The sequence below is a fragment of the Vidua chalybeata genome, chromosome 1, assembly GCF_026979565.1.
Source record: "Vidua chalybeata isolate OUT-0048 chromosome 1, bVidCha1 merged haplotype, whole genome shotgun sequence".
NCBI lineage: Eukaryota > Metazoa > Chordata > Aves > Passeriformes > Viduidae > Vidua > Vidua chalybeata.
In genome coordinates, this window is record NC_071530.1 from 3,435,976 (window position 1) to 3,451,154 (window position 15,179).

General features: G+C 41.1%; 1 protein-coding gene across 5 annotated transcripts in view; it reads right to left on the reverse strand.

The window, feature by feature from the left end:
• The window catches only part of ADCYAP1R1 (ADCYAP receptor type I), a 144,159-nt gene that overhangs the window by 81,312 nt on the left and 47,668 nt on the right, over positions 1-15,179 (reverse strand). For all 5 annotated transcript variants that reach the window (XM_053958533.1, XM_053958523.1, XM_053958514.1 and 2 more), the window contains one exon: positions 3,642-3,747. In XM_053958533.1, the coding sequence (XP_053814508.1) occupies positions 3,642-3,747 (106 nt within the window). The remainder of the gene's footprint in view (positions 1-3,641; positions 3,748-15,179) is intronic.

Sequence of the window (15,179 nt, forward strand, 5' to 3'; positions counted from 1 at the left end):
AAGGCAATCATTGCCTCTGAAGCATTAAAGGCATGGCCCAGCAGCAGAAGGAGAGGAAACTGCTGTGAAGAATAAAGAAATAATGAGCAGAACATCTGGGCATGAGAGGTAGAGTGGGAGAGAAAGGAGGAAATATCAGAAACTCCATTTGGTCGATGTTTGTGTTCACTGAACACAGCAAGGGGGTAAAGCAGAGGCAGCAGAGCTGAATTCTGGCAAAATGTAGGAACCAGAAGTTGTTGTTCCTCTCTTGCCACCCAAGGATGGGGCTTCCCATGCAGAGAATTGCCAGTGCAGAAAACAAGGTCTCTGAACAGCAGAGATTTTACCATTGTCACATTTTGCACCACGTGGGCGCCTTGGAGAAGCACCCTAATATTTTATAATATTTTTCTAGAGAATAGAAACACATGCAGAAATACAGAATACAGAGCCTGTTCATGTCCCAGACCCAAGTTCTGTACCTGACCCTCTTTGTGTCACCTGCCATAAGAGAGGGATTTTTCTTTAAAGACACAGTAACTTGACCACGTTCACAAGCCCCTACAGATTTCCTAAAAGCTCATGATCCCATCTCAGACCTTGCAGCCCCACTGAGGAGAAATAAATTCTCAAAAATTTTATATATTGAATTTTTCTATGGGAATTTTAAGGCAGGAATAGTCAAAGAGGTAATTGTGTGCTTCTCCTCTGAATGAACAGAATTTTGTTCACCAGTCAGGAGGGATTTCTTCTTTCTTTCAGCTGTTTCTGACAAGCAAGGGAGTTATTCCCTATCTTTCTCTTTCTTTGAAAGAGACAAGCTGACAACATTTCTCCACTAACTGTTATCATTAGTAAGTCTTAGTGCTGAATATAAAAAAAAAAAATTCATTTTTCCCAAATAAAAAATAGTTTGTGTGCAGAAGGAGAAATTCAAGAGGAATCAACACCCTGCACTTATGACTGCTTAATTTCTGGAGAGTTACTGCATCTTCAGGGAGTTTTGTTGTGAAACATCTCCCACAAATTCAACCAGTAAGAAGGTGGTAGAATTTTGTTGATATCCTTTAACTAAGGAGATCAAGCTTTGTTGAGAATAAGGGTGGCAGGATCTGGCTTGAAAAAAGTATCATGAAATAATGAAAGGCGAGCCTCGAGGTCAGGACTTAGAGTGAAATGCTGTAGTCCCAGAGGTGAAACGAAATAAATTTAAAACATGTCTACAAAAAAAAATTTAAAAAATAATTTAAAATGCAGAGAAAAAGGCCAGCAAGCAGGATCCATGGAATAAAAGGGCTTTCAAACAAGAAATACACCAGAATCCTTCACTGGAAGATTAAACTCTTGGAGGGGATATGTTTTTTTTTTAACTCTAAGCCACATCATCTGTGGAACTCGTTGCCACAGGATGTGGGGAACAACTAAAAGATGCTCGATGAGCCTGGGAAAATCTTCCCAGTGATTCAGCCTGCAAATACTGGGGGAGCAGTACAGGGAGCAGCTGGGTTCTGCTCGGAGTGAGAGCCTGAAAGGATCCAGTCCCTTCCTGCCTGAGTGGGTGATACAATTTCATCACATTGAGATGCAAAAGCCTTTTCCAATGGCTCTGGGCTTCCTCCATCTCTGAGCCGTGTCCTTTCCATTTGGAACAGGCAGGGGGAGGAGCTCAGTGTGAACAGTCCCCAGCTGTCAAGGTTATTCTGGATTTGGGTGATAAAGAAATAAAAGCTGCCTGGTGAAATGGTCTCCTCTCACCTGGGGAGTTCTATGAATTCCTGAATCCATACAATAGCCATTGCATAAAGCAGAAGAAATAGGTCTCATGATCAACTTCTGGCACCATTCTGGGGGTAGGAGGCAAGAAACAGGCTTTTTTTCCGTTTTCCTTGCTCATGTCACTTCTGGACCAGGGAAAAATTGGGAAGCTCTTGTGTAAAGCACAAAGAGGATGTCAAAACCACATCCCTGGGGTGGAATGAAGTGCCCGAGGTACACTGAGCTTTCCTCACTTCCACCACACCCCACGGTTCCTCTGCCCAGAGCTGGGCAGTGTTGGAACCCAGGACATCCCTCTGGCTGTCCTGGCTGTCTTGAGACCCTGGCAGGGGGCTTGGAGACCTTGGCACAAAGTCACAAACACCTGTGGCTTTGATTTTAGCCCATGGAAAAAACTGCCAACTTTGTGTGAAGGTTTACAGGTCACAAGGGTTTGAGTAGTGTGATAGTTGAGTTAACACAGGGTGAAAAAGTAGAATTTTAGGGTTTTAAAATAAGGGGTACAAGGGGACAAGATGGAGGGATTTGGGTGTGTCCTGACCTTCTTCTCCTTCTTCTTGCTCTCCATGTCTTGCTGTGATGGTGACACTTTTCTATTGGTTTAAGATAGAGACACACCGTCCAACATAAGTGATAGATATTGGCACGTTATTGTAAACATAGTACAATATATAGTTTTTAGTATATAATAGTTTAGTACATAGTTTAGTATTTACTAGTTTAGTACAATATAGTTTTCAGTATAAAATGTAAACACCGCCCTAGACTGCGGACAGAATGCTGTCTCCTTCCTAGACAGAGCTCAGCAGGTCAGAGAAAGAATGTTATAGATAAGGAAAAATAAACTTTGAGAAGCCAACCCTACGCATTCAGACTTCTTTGGCTGCACGGGCTGGGAAGCCGGGACTTTTACAATCTTGGGGTCACCTCGATCTCCAGACCCCCGAGAGGGCAGCAGAACAGAAATGAATTTATGCACGAGGTAAATAGCAGGACCCTGATGGAAACCCTCCTTTCGGATGGAAATACTCCTCACAGTTAAAATGCAGGAACAGGTTGCTTTAGAGGACACTGATAACACAGATGCCTGCATTCTGACCTGCTTTACTTCTGCACTAAAACGTGCTGCAAGAAAAAGGGGAGACAAAGCTCCCCTCTTTTGTCGCACACAATGTGTTTTATCAGCTTTTCTCTGTGGTTTTAGCAATTCCAGTCACAGCAGAAGCAGTTTGGACAGCACTCAGTAAATGGACCCTGATTTCCAATTAGTTTCTTTGTCATTCTTTGCCCTTCTCTCCTTGGTGCTGGCCACAGGCAGCTCCTGCTGCAGTCAGGAGGAAATAAGACAGGATATTAAACTATAAATTTCTTTGCCCGCTGCCTCAGTTTCTTATCTCAGCAAAAGCACGAGTACCCTTCATCAAGATTACAGACACCACAACGTTAATCCCTGCAAAGGGCCTCAGATCATGTGAGAGATACCCAAATTACTGCTGAGATGAGGACGGAAAACGAGCTGCTCCAGAGCAGCGCTTTGTGTCACATCCTGTCCCCAAAGCTGCTGTCATAAAGGCAAAAATCATCCAGCCATCCTTTTCTTTTTAATTTACTTTTTAAAAAAAATATTATTCATTTTGCAGGCATATTGTGCCCTTAAGTAGAGAAACAAATTCCTGACCTCTGATAATAACCAGGAATGGTTCTCATGCACCCCCATTGATTGAATTTTTGTTTTTAATTTCCCCAAGCTCATTCGGCAGCAGTGATGCTCCTCTTACCATGAAGTGTTTGCTTTGACAGGGCTGAAAACCCCTCCAGGCATCACAGGAAATGGTGAAAACCATTTTAAATTGTCAGCTCAAGGTGCAGGATCTGAAACTCACCCGGAGAAGAGTCATTGAGAGGGTTCAGGGCCGTCGCCCTCCGGATCTTCTCCAGACAAGTCTCTTGCTCCTTTTTAATGATGCAGTTGGAATGGGTTGCTGCAACCTGAAATATGGGGGGAAATGGGGGAAAAAAAAATAGTTACAAGAATAAAATAGTTTGTGAGGTGATCAGGAAGTGTCAGTAAGTTTTAAGAACCCATTGCAAGGAAAAAAAAAAGAAAATAAGAAAGAAAAATATTTTTAAAGTTGAGAAAAAAACTGTAACAAAGTTCATTTTCTTTCCCTTTTTTCTTCTTTTACTCCTTTTATTCTTCTAGCAGGTCTAAGGCCTAATTAAGTAATTAAAATTCTCATAAATTATTTGGGGGTTTTATACTGTTCTCCATGTCAAAATGTGATTTCTAACATGTTTGTTTTATTTTATTGAATTCCTTCTTCATATAAAGCTGAACAAGGGTATGTCTAAATACAAAAATAATTTAAAGAAGAATTAGGAATAAATTTCAGCTTGGTTTGATCTTCCACCAGTTTCTTATGAGTCTTTGCACAATTCATTAAAATCTCTCTGGAATCTAAACCAAATTAAAAGCTGTTTCTCTTATTCTTTCACCCTGTTCATTCTTCAGTGTTACCTTTATTTATTTCCAGAGAATTCAAGGCAAATTCTTTTGCCAAAAATAATACAATGTCAAATAAACCAGGCTGACTTGATCCAAATATTTTTTTTTCTGTTTTCTATCTTTAATTCTCTAGTTCAGCCCACTACAAGAAAAAAGCAAAGGGGGAAAAAAGAAAGGAATAAAAATTTATTTTAAGAAAAAAACATTGCAGCCAACACAATCCAGGCAATCCCAAAGCAACAGCAAAATAAGGATGTGACCCATTTCTGGAAATCAATACAGGATTTCAATCCTGTAGCAGACAGTGACCAGGGAATATCAATTAAAGGAGAATAAAACCTCAGATTTCATGAGATCACTTCATAGGGGCATGGCTGAGGTTCAAATCCCACCCAGTGAAAAACACCATGGAATTCAGTGCCCTGGCTGAAGGTGATTTGTCAGATTAAGCCCTTTTCTGACCCAGAGCTGGGGCAACTGAGAGGTGTTTCAAAAACTTTTATTCTATTTTTAGTCTCATATGAAGAGTGAGACAATACAGATGTTATAATTCACGCCATTACAATTAGAATTGCAGCTTCCAAATTAATATATTTTTTAAAAGACTTTTAAAATAAATACATTCCCACAAGAATTACTAATACTTCACAACAACAAAAAAAACTTTCTAATTATAAACAAAGACAGTAATAAAATTCTTAGACTTTCAATTTATCCAAATTGAAAGTCATCTCAACAAATTATAATGAAGACTGATAATTTCAGCTCTTACTTACAATACTATATAATAATAATTCAAAGACAACAAATTGTTGTTCAAAGACAACAATAACTATTATTATTGCATCACCAATAAATATAAATAAACAAGTTATATACCAAAAAATACCTTGTAAAGACTTTAACCCAGCAACTAATGTCCTTTAAATAAAATGTATTAGCAATGAACAACCAAAGCTAATTCACATTCTAACACACCTTAGTAAAAGAATTTATATTATAAGCATACTAAACACAAAAGCAAACATCACTATGATTTCTCAAACAATTAAAATTAGTAACACATATAAATACTCTCACAAAAATTAAAAAAACCTACCTTATATCTACAAAATAAATTCATAATTATGTTACAAATCCCCCCCAAAAAACCTAACAACCATCCATCCCTTCATAATACAAAACCCCATCACAATATTAAAAAAAATGTATTATCCCAATAGAAAACAAAAATAAAAAAATGAATTATTAATAAAAACTATAATAACTGTGGTTCACTGAAGCACTTTTGTTATTTTATTTCCCATCCCATTTCCTTCACTCTTGACAATGGAAAACCACAGAGGAAGTGATGTGGGATCTGCTTCCCCTTATCTGTTAATCAGGAACAAGCAAACAAGGACAGAAATCCCCAAATTTATTCTACTCTGGGTTCTTTTGGAGCTCTGCACAGCTCAACTTTCCTTCTCTCACCTCCCAGGGAATGGAGTGAACAGGGTGGATCAGGGATGCACCACCCAGCAAAACCTGAGAGCAAATCCCAAGTCAGGTGAAATCCTTCCAGCAGCAATCCTTCCTTCCTCTGTAAGCCTAAAGTGGCTTATAAAAAAGAGAGAGAGAAACCTCTGCACAGGCAGATAGTGACAGGACAAGGAGGAATGGATTTAAAATAAATGAGGGGGGATTCAGATCAAGATTTAGGAAGGAATTTTTCCCTGTGAGGGTGCTGAGACCCTGGCACAGGTTCCCAGAGCAGCTGTGGCTGCCCCTGGATCCCTGGAAGTGTCCAAGGCCAGGTTGGACAGGGCTTGGAGCAGCCTGGGATAGTGGAAGGTGTCCCTGCCCAGGACAGGGGTTGGAATGAGATTTATCTGCAAGGTCCTTTCTAAGCCACACCATTCAGTGAATCTGTACTAATCCAGTTTGATGGTGCTTGTGTTGTGCTTTTGTTTGTGTGATGATGCTCTGAACCATCTGCACACTTTTTTTTTTTTTTTTGTAAAAGCCACCACTGCTATTTCAAGGATAGAGAGGATTTCCTGATGAACTCTCCTGGAAAGCTTTCCTCACCATTTGTAGGAACTCCTAATGCTGCACAGCTTCATCAACTCCAAGATCCCAGTAATAAATTTCAGCTATTTTCCCCCGGGGGACACACCAGGCACAACCATATTAGATTTGTTTGTCTTCAAAACAAACACAGTTCTGTTTTAAGGGCTCCCAAGTGCCTGGAAAAGATAAATTGTCACAGAACTCCAGGATCTCCCAAGAACATAAGGGCCTTTGCTACATCATCCCCTAAGCATCCTCGAAGACAGAGAAAATTGCATTGGCTGACATTCAATTCTTAGAATATATTTTAAAAAGATAAAGGGAAATAACAAAAAAGCAGAGATCTGCTGTTAGTGCAGGTTCACTCTCCACAGTTACCCAGGTCTGGAGTGTCCAGGGGTTGTCTCAACACACAAATGTGGCAGTTTCTATGCAGTTCACCAGGTACAGATTAGAAAAGCTGTCATTTAGTAATAATATTGTAATAATAATACTAATACTAATAATAATAATAATAATAAGGCATTGTCTATGCAAGCAGGATGTGGCTAAATAAACTGAAATCTTTCTTCACGCACTTCCTGTTAACTTGCAGACCTCTTCAGCTTGAAATTGTGGATGATAAATGCCACAGATAGATGCCTATATTTATCCAAAGTCCATCCAAGGATGGAGGCTAGTGAGACACCACAACAGGTTATTCCAGGTTATTCCAGGCTGCCCCTGGATCCCTGGAAGTGTCCAAGGCCAGGCTGGACAGGGCTTGGAGCAACCTGGGATGGTGGAAGGTGTCCCTGCCATGGCAGGGGGTGGAACTGGATGAGCTTTAAGGTCCCTTCCAACCCAAACCATTCTATGATTCCACTCTAGAATATTAAGAAACCCACCATGCCCCTGTTCTCAGACACATTTGATAAGAAAATTTAGATTCAATCTACAGTGAAACGACAAAAGAGTGTGATTTATCTTTTTTTTTTTTTTTTTTTTTTTTGGTATCTTCTTTGCTAGAGGTGTATAAAAGTCAGGACTTGATTGATTGTAAAGGAAGACAAAGGTTTAAAGCTCAGACTTTACTGCTCTCCTTGCAGACTGGCACATTTAGTCAGAGGTCTCTGACTAAACTGATTAAATTTAGTCAGCTGTATCTCACTAATCCTGGCTTAGGTGTGGATAGAGAGAGCACCAGAGCCACGTGCTTCCCCTGTCCCTGCAGCTTTCCTCCAGCTTTCACTGTTGCCACAATATTCTGATGTGACTTCCCATCACCATCTTCGTGCCATTCCGTAGCAGTTCATCAACAGATTTAAAAAAAAATAATTTTGGGGAACATGGAAACCAAAACAGAAAGCAAAGAAAAGGAGGAAGCATCAACCTCAGGGTCAGAGGAGAGAATAGGAGTTGCCTGTCATCCCTGCTGACAAACAATTCCATATCTGGGAAAATCAAAAAGGCTTGAATTGTTCATAACAAAAGGCATTATTATTCTGCTTTAATTGAAGGGATGGGACCACAAAAAAACAATTTATTGCTCAGCTAAACATCAGTCTCAGAGGCTGTGAGATTTTAGAGGAGCAAGCAGTCGGCCATAGCACAAAGGAGTCACCAGTTCTTTGTTACAAGACAACACAGAACTTTCTAATCCCATGGACAGTTGCCACAAAGTTTATTTTGCTTTTCTAACCTATCACCTTTACTTAATTTTGCTGCACTGTTGATACTTTTATCCAATGGGCTTCTGTCACACTTGCACACATATGCTTTTATTACAACTTCTTTAAACTCTTAGCTTGCTCTATACAACCATATTACTACATTATAAACCCTTCACCATCTTATTAATACAGTTTTTTAACTTGCTTAAGACATATTTTTACTTACAACTACAGAAACATAAGTTTATGATTTCCTACTTAATGTCTATGTATTGTATTTTTACATTAATCCAAGCTTCTTCTAAGGCTGCAAATCAAACCCTCCCGTGTCTCTGGAAGTTTCTGTTTTTCCCACATTGGTAAGTGGAAGTTCCACATGGAAGTTTCCATTTCCCACAAAAAGGTTTGTCTGTTGAATGCAGAGACACTTTAATGTTATCACATTTTCCTGAAAGGATCCAGGGTTGGATGTTTCTCCACTGACCATGGAGTGGCAGAGCCTTTAATCTGCCAAGTCAGGCTTCAACAAGTGAAGGCAGAGCCCGATTCCAAGGGCAGCATAAGCCTGAACTCCAGGCCCTGTGATTCCATTCCTTCTGCCTCGAGGACATTTGCAATTTCCTGTGCTCAGCAGAGACAGCCTGGTCTCAGTTTCCCAGAAGAGATCAGTGATATGTGCAGTTAAAGAGTGTTTTGACACATACTAGAAAAAATCAAGAATCCAAGTCGATAGTGCATGAAATTCACAGGTCTTTGAAAAATTTATTACTCTCAGTGAAGTGAAAGAGTCTGATTCACATCAGTTTAGAAAATGTGTATATTCATTTAGATACAGAGACAGTAAAAGACAGTCAATATCTGTTTGGTTCTGAGAGAACACAAGAAGCTGTCAGAACACTAGAGGCACAACAAATTCAGAGCTTTCATTTCCCTTATGTGGTTTTTATTAAGATGGCCACCACAAATATAAACTGGTATGTGCTTTGTGCAAACTCTTTGCTGTTCCCTTGAAATTGTGGTAAAATTTATATCATGTTATATTGCAACTTATATATTTACAATAAATTTGGAATATATAATTATATTTTCCATATATGTTTATATAAATTTGGTCTGTATAATTATATATACACATGAACCATGCAGAACAGTCCAGCCAAAAAACTTGAACTGTCTTTGACTACATTCAGTTATTCAAAAACCACCATTTTGCTCATTTTGTTCTCAGTAAGAATATTCACAACTGCTATAAAACTTGATTTTTCTACATGAGTTTACTCAAAAGTGAAGATGTCCCCAGCACTCCTGAGAACCTCCAGGATAAGAAAATCTGCTTTGAAGTCCTAGTAATGATGTGATGGTGAGATGGGAATTCACTTGGCATTTCTATAAAGATCAAATATGCCAGATCAAATATGGCAATTCAGTACCACTTCAGTTGGCAATTCAGTTCTTTCCTCTTCTCCTCATTTTTGTGTTAAGTCTGTAAAGTCCTGATTTTTTCCCCTTTTTTTAAGTAAATGGGAACATTTCTACTCCATTCAGGACATGCCATGTCAGGCACTCTGACAGTGAGAGGGGTAATGAAGGGACAGATAGGAATCAAAAACAACAACAGCAAATCTTCATTAAATCTTTCATGTCTATGGTTTTACATCAACACAAAGATGAATTAGAGGGTGATTCAACTTTTGCCTAAGTGCTGTTTCTAAAATAATGCAAGAGAGGAGTTTAATCCACAAGGTAGATGAGATCACTCACTTCAAGCTGAATTGCACACGTTTTACTAATTCTATTATGACTTCCAGTATTGAAAAGTTAGCTTCAAAAATGATAAATTGTTCTGTGAGCATTGCCAAAAGAGGCTCACTTTGTCATGGAAACAACACCGTTGACTCCCTGTTCCCACCAAGCAATGATTCAACTGGTCACACCAGGGCCAAGACTTGCAAAAGGCTGTGTTAAAAATAGAGGGGTTTGGGAAGGAGCTCTGACTATCTGGATTCTTTTCCAGAACTGATTTGCATCATTGCTGGGCCCCACAACAGTGGCTTGGCAGCCCAACAAGTTGTTGTCCCCAGAAATGTCTGAGGTTTGCCACTTGATTGCGTTTTCTGCCTTCCTGAGTAAATGGCATCCAAGCTGCTGTGATTTCAGAACACTTCACACCGAGTGAAAGGGTAAAGCCATTGGGAACTCCTTCAATCCCAGCCACAAATGTACAATCTGCAGCAGAGCTTGGACACCACGCTTTAAACCAATTGTGCGGGGGGAAAAAAAAAAATACCCATCAGCAGAACATGCTGCCAGGAAAAGGCATGGATCCCTTTCCAAGTGGCTGATGGAAATTTCAGATATGGGTGCCTTCTGACACTCCTGGAGAGATGCACATCCCACTGCAGGTTAGAAAATAGCAGCAGCACAATCAACACTTCTCTTCTCTCAGTGGATGCCTTCTGATTTGAATGCTGGACAAAAGAGGTGTTACACAACATGGGTAAAACTATTTTTGAGTTTGCCTGGACTGGATTTTAGTAGTATCAGAGAATTATGGGATGGCTTGGGTTGGGAGGGATGTTAAGAGATATTTTCCCAATCTTCCTGTCATGGGCAGGGACACCTTCCACTATCCTAGGCTGCTCCAAGCCCCATCCAACCTGGCCTTGGACACTTCCAGGGATCCAGGGGCAGCCACAGCTGCTCTGGGCACCCTGTGCCAGGGCCTCCCCACCCTCACAGGGAACAATTCCTTCCCAATATCTAATCTAAACCTACTCCCTTCCAGTCTGAAGCCATTTCCCTTTGTTCTGTCACCACATGCTCTTGTAAATAACCCCTCTATATCTTTTTGCAAGCTGCCTTATCTTGGAAATCTGTTGTAAATCCCCTCTTTGAGCATTGTGGAGCATTCTCAGGATAGCTGAGGACTTCCATGGGAAGTGTCATCTTGGATTAAACCAACATATCCTTTTACCCTATCTCTAATAGCAGGTGATGCTTCTCAAAGCCTTGTACTGGCAGGATGAATCACTCACTGGAAAAGTGATTAAAAATCCTGCTAGTCATAATGTGCTTGAGATGAAACTAAGGGCTTAATAGCCCTTCTGATCGCTGATTTTATATTGCATAAAAATGGCTTTCTCCAGCAATTCCTAGGAATTTCCTCTCCAAAGATAAAATTCTGAAGTACAACTCCCAGTGGCCCAGTTTGGATCTTTCCTTCATTCCTCAGAGGTGAATGTTAGCCTGAAAGCTGATAACCTCCTGCCAGCATTGCAATTCCCACTTATTTTTCAAATTGTTCAAAAGAAATGGAATTTAAGTGTTCAAATCAGAGTCTCTACTCCCTTACTAAACTTCACGGGAAGATTCTCATCATTTTGAGAGCTTCTAGCATGGAGCAAGATTGGGTTGCATGGCCTCACTGCAGGATGGCAGGGCTGCAGGACTTGCAAATATCACTGACAATCTCCTCCAAGGACACTTTCCAGCTCCTGACACAGGCAGAGCTGTTGGCAAGAGAACAGCCCAGCGTGGATCCAGGGTTTGGCCAAGTCTCTTGTCACAGCAAGAGATTTCCTGGATGGGGGGTTACAGGCAAGTCATGCACATGTAAATTGCTGGAATTTGTGATTGACAAAGGAGGAAAAATAATGAGTATTTTTTTCCTCTGTTGTCCTACTACTCCAGCCTCAGGTAACCATTTCAGATTTAGCACAGAATTTCAGATTAATCAATTAATAAAAATGACTGGAGTGGAAGTTGGAGGGTGGGATCTATGTTTTTTTTAACACATCGTGCCAGCCTGGGAAGTGAGGATTTATATCAGCATAAATCTGGGATGAGATGTTCAGATTCAGCTGAACACCTGAAACGAGGGAGCTGAAATAGAAACACTTTAATTTCTGAGCAATCTGGGACACGCTGTTCATATAATCTGTGGAACTGCTGATCTGCAGGGGTAAACCTGTAGGTGACAATGATTTTGATTTTTCAGCTCCCAGATTTTCTATATTAGATCAATCTGCTGTCTTGGCAAAACTACTGGTTACTCTGAACCCTGAAATTTCCACACAAACTCCGAATAGGGGGTTCCAGATGATCTTTAAGAAGGTCCTGGACCATCATTTTTACAGCTGTATTTTCTGTCAGCAACAGCAACAGATGGAAAGACATCTCCTCCTCTCCTATTTTCTCCAGAGGATTTTCAGGAAAAGCACACCTTTTTTCACTCTTTAGGCAGCACTGGCAATAGAATGTCCCCTGTTTAAAGCAGAGTCTGTATCTGTTGCCAGAGCAACCCAAAATCAAGAGGATGTAAAAGATAACCTAGGGCTTTACCCTTCTCTTCCTGGTCTACAGATTTTATGTTTAAAGCTTCAGTCTCTCCTACTCTTTGCCTTCACCCAGGTGTCTCTGGTGGCTTTCCCTGAATGATGTCAACTATCTCATGTGCCTTCCAGGGAAAACCATGGAAGCACAGGATAATTCAGGTTGGAAGGGACCTCCAGAAGAATCCAGCTCAAGCTTCCACTGGAAGCAGAGGCATCAACATAATTAGTTAATTCCAATTAATCGATATAGGGTTAATTTGGCTTTTTCCACCTGCGTTTTGGAAAACTCTGAAGAAGATTTGAAGAATGCACAACCTCAGTGGAACTTACTCCAGTGCTCACTTATTCTCAGAATAAAAAGGATTCTCTCCAATATGAACCTCCTTTGTTTCAGGTTACACCAATATTCTGCTGTTCTCCTGCCACACTGCACGATGAGGACCCTGGCTCTTTCCTCCTGATGCTCTCATAAATACCACAAGGCAGCTACAAGGTTGGCCCCTAATTTTCTCTCCTTCCACCTGGCAAAAAAAGCCAAATTTCCCTCATCCTCTCCTCACAGGCAATCTGAGTGTCCCTCCTTTGAACTTCCTACAGTTGACTGAGGTATTTTATGCATTGAGGAGCCTAAAACTGGATGCAATATCCCAGAAGTAGTAGATTTAGATGAGATATTAGGAAGAAATTCTCTCATGTGAGGGTGGTGAGGCCCTGGCACAGGGTGTCCGGAGAAGCTGTGGCTGCCCCTGGATCCCTGGAAGTGCCCAAGGCCAGGCTGCACAGGTCTTGGAGCAGCCTGGGACAGTGGGAGGCATCCCTGCCATGGCAGGTGTGGAACTGGATAATTTTTAAGGTCCCCTCCAAGCCAAACCATTCTGTGATTCTGTGATGCTACAAGTGATCCATCAAGTGCTGAGTAGATGGGGACAAACATTTCCTTGTATCCACTGCCTTTGTTCCTAATCTAGCCCAGGACACTGCTGGCCTTCTCTTCTTCCCTCAGGACCCGTGCAAAGTGTGCAGACTCAGGGCTCCCAAAAATTCTTGAATGGTTTTCACGCTGCAAAGAGCTCTTGGGGACTTTCACTGAGGGAATCTGTGCTGGCATCAGGGCTCTCTCACTGCGGGGACGTTGGGAAACAGAGAAGCTTTCAGGAGCTCTGCAGTGCCCCTGGATGCCACATTCATTTGCAAAGCAAGCTCTTGTCATTACTTGTTATTATTTGCCCATTTATACTTCACTACTTTTAAACAAAACCCTGAAGAGAAAAGGTCCCCAGCAGGAAATTTGTTTTGTAGAGGCTCCCAGCAAGTTCAGTGGAGCCCCATCTGAGTCACACTTGGAACAGGAACACGTTGATGAACAGCTACGGGAGGCTGCAGAAACACTTTCTACACACACATGCCCTGCCCAGGGGAGGAAGCTTTAATTAATCTGTTAATTAAATTAAAGCTATTTGCCCTCAGCTAGCACACACATTCTTCCCTTTCTTTCCTCCCTGCAGGCAGCTCCAGTGAATGCCTCGTGCTGCAGCTCTTACTCCAATATTCCCCAAAGGGCATCCAGGAATGGGGAGATCAATGGAGAAGGAAGGCAAAAAGCTCGTTCCAGCAGTGGTAACTGGGAGTGCATGAGCTTATTCTCAGCTTCCCTCCTTCTCCTTTCAGTGCTCAGAGACATTGGGTTGGGTACTGTGCTGAAGTGGAGGATGAAAAACAAATCACTTCACAACTGAAAACACCCCAAAGGAATCAAATCTTTGCATAAAAGGTTGTGCTTAGTGTTGTTTTCTCAGCTAGCCTTTCTTTCTCCTTGTTTCTGGAAGGTTTCATCACTATTTTGCTGTAAAAACTCAGGGAGGGGAATAAAGAACATTTTTCTGAAGACTGAGTGGGGTGTCAGGGCACCAGCATGGAGCTCAGCTAAAGGGATCAGAAAGGAAAAGATGGGCCAGGCACAGCTTCTCTGGGCACTCTGTGCCTCAGCACCCTCACAGGGAAGAATTTCTCCCTAATATCCCATCTAACCCTGCCTTCTGTCAGTTTGAAGCTGTTCCCCCTTGTTCTGTCACTACATGCCCTTGCCAAAAGTCTCTCTCCAGCTCTCTTAGGGGCCCCCTGAGGTGGCATTCAAGTAATCCAGTTTAGAGGTAAGGAAAATTCTTACTTTGAGTTTTAAAAGGTGATGCAATCTCCTCCATGGGGAAAAAAAAAGCAAACAAACCAAACTGAACCAAAAAAAAAAAAAAAAAAAAAAAAAAGCCAAACAATCCCACAAACAAAACCCTAAAAGAAAACAAACAAACAAACAAAAACAAATAGAGGAAAAAAAAAGAAAAAATAAAGAAGACAAAAAGTTGAGATATATTAACACACTCCTGCAGGATGACAACAGATATTAAAACAACTGAATTTTCCACAAAACAGAGAATTCCAAATTGTTCCCCTCTAACATTATTATCCACCATGATCCCTCAGACTGGGTTTATACCACAGAGAGTGTTACTAATGCCACTTTTATTAGGTGATCTTGCAAAGCAGAGTTCTTGCTTTTAGGGTTGTCTGCCTGCTGACGGGCACCTTATCTCTGTATTTAGGGCTGTCTCAGGGCTGTGCTGCTGAGGAGCATCAGGAAACACCTTTCACAGCCAGTTAATGCTTTGGACAGTTGGTTTTGAGCAATATTTATGACTTAAGTTATCAGGTTGAAAAAAAAAAAAAAAAGAGAGAGGGAGACTTTCAGTGTCAGTGTTTGTGTCCTGCTGGTAACAAAAATGGGATCCCAAGGTGACTCGAGTGGCTGCAGATCCAGCAGATGGTGGATCCAATCCCCATCCTCCTTCTTGGAAACTCTGATTTGTGCCTCATTCTTTCACC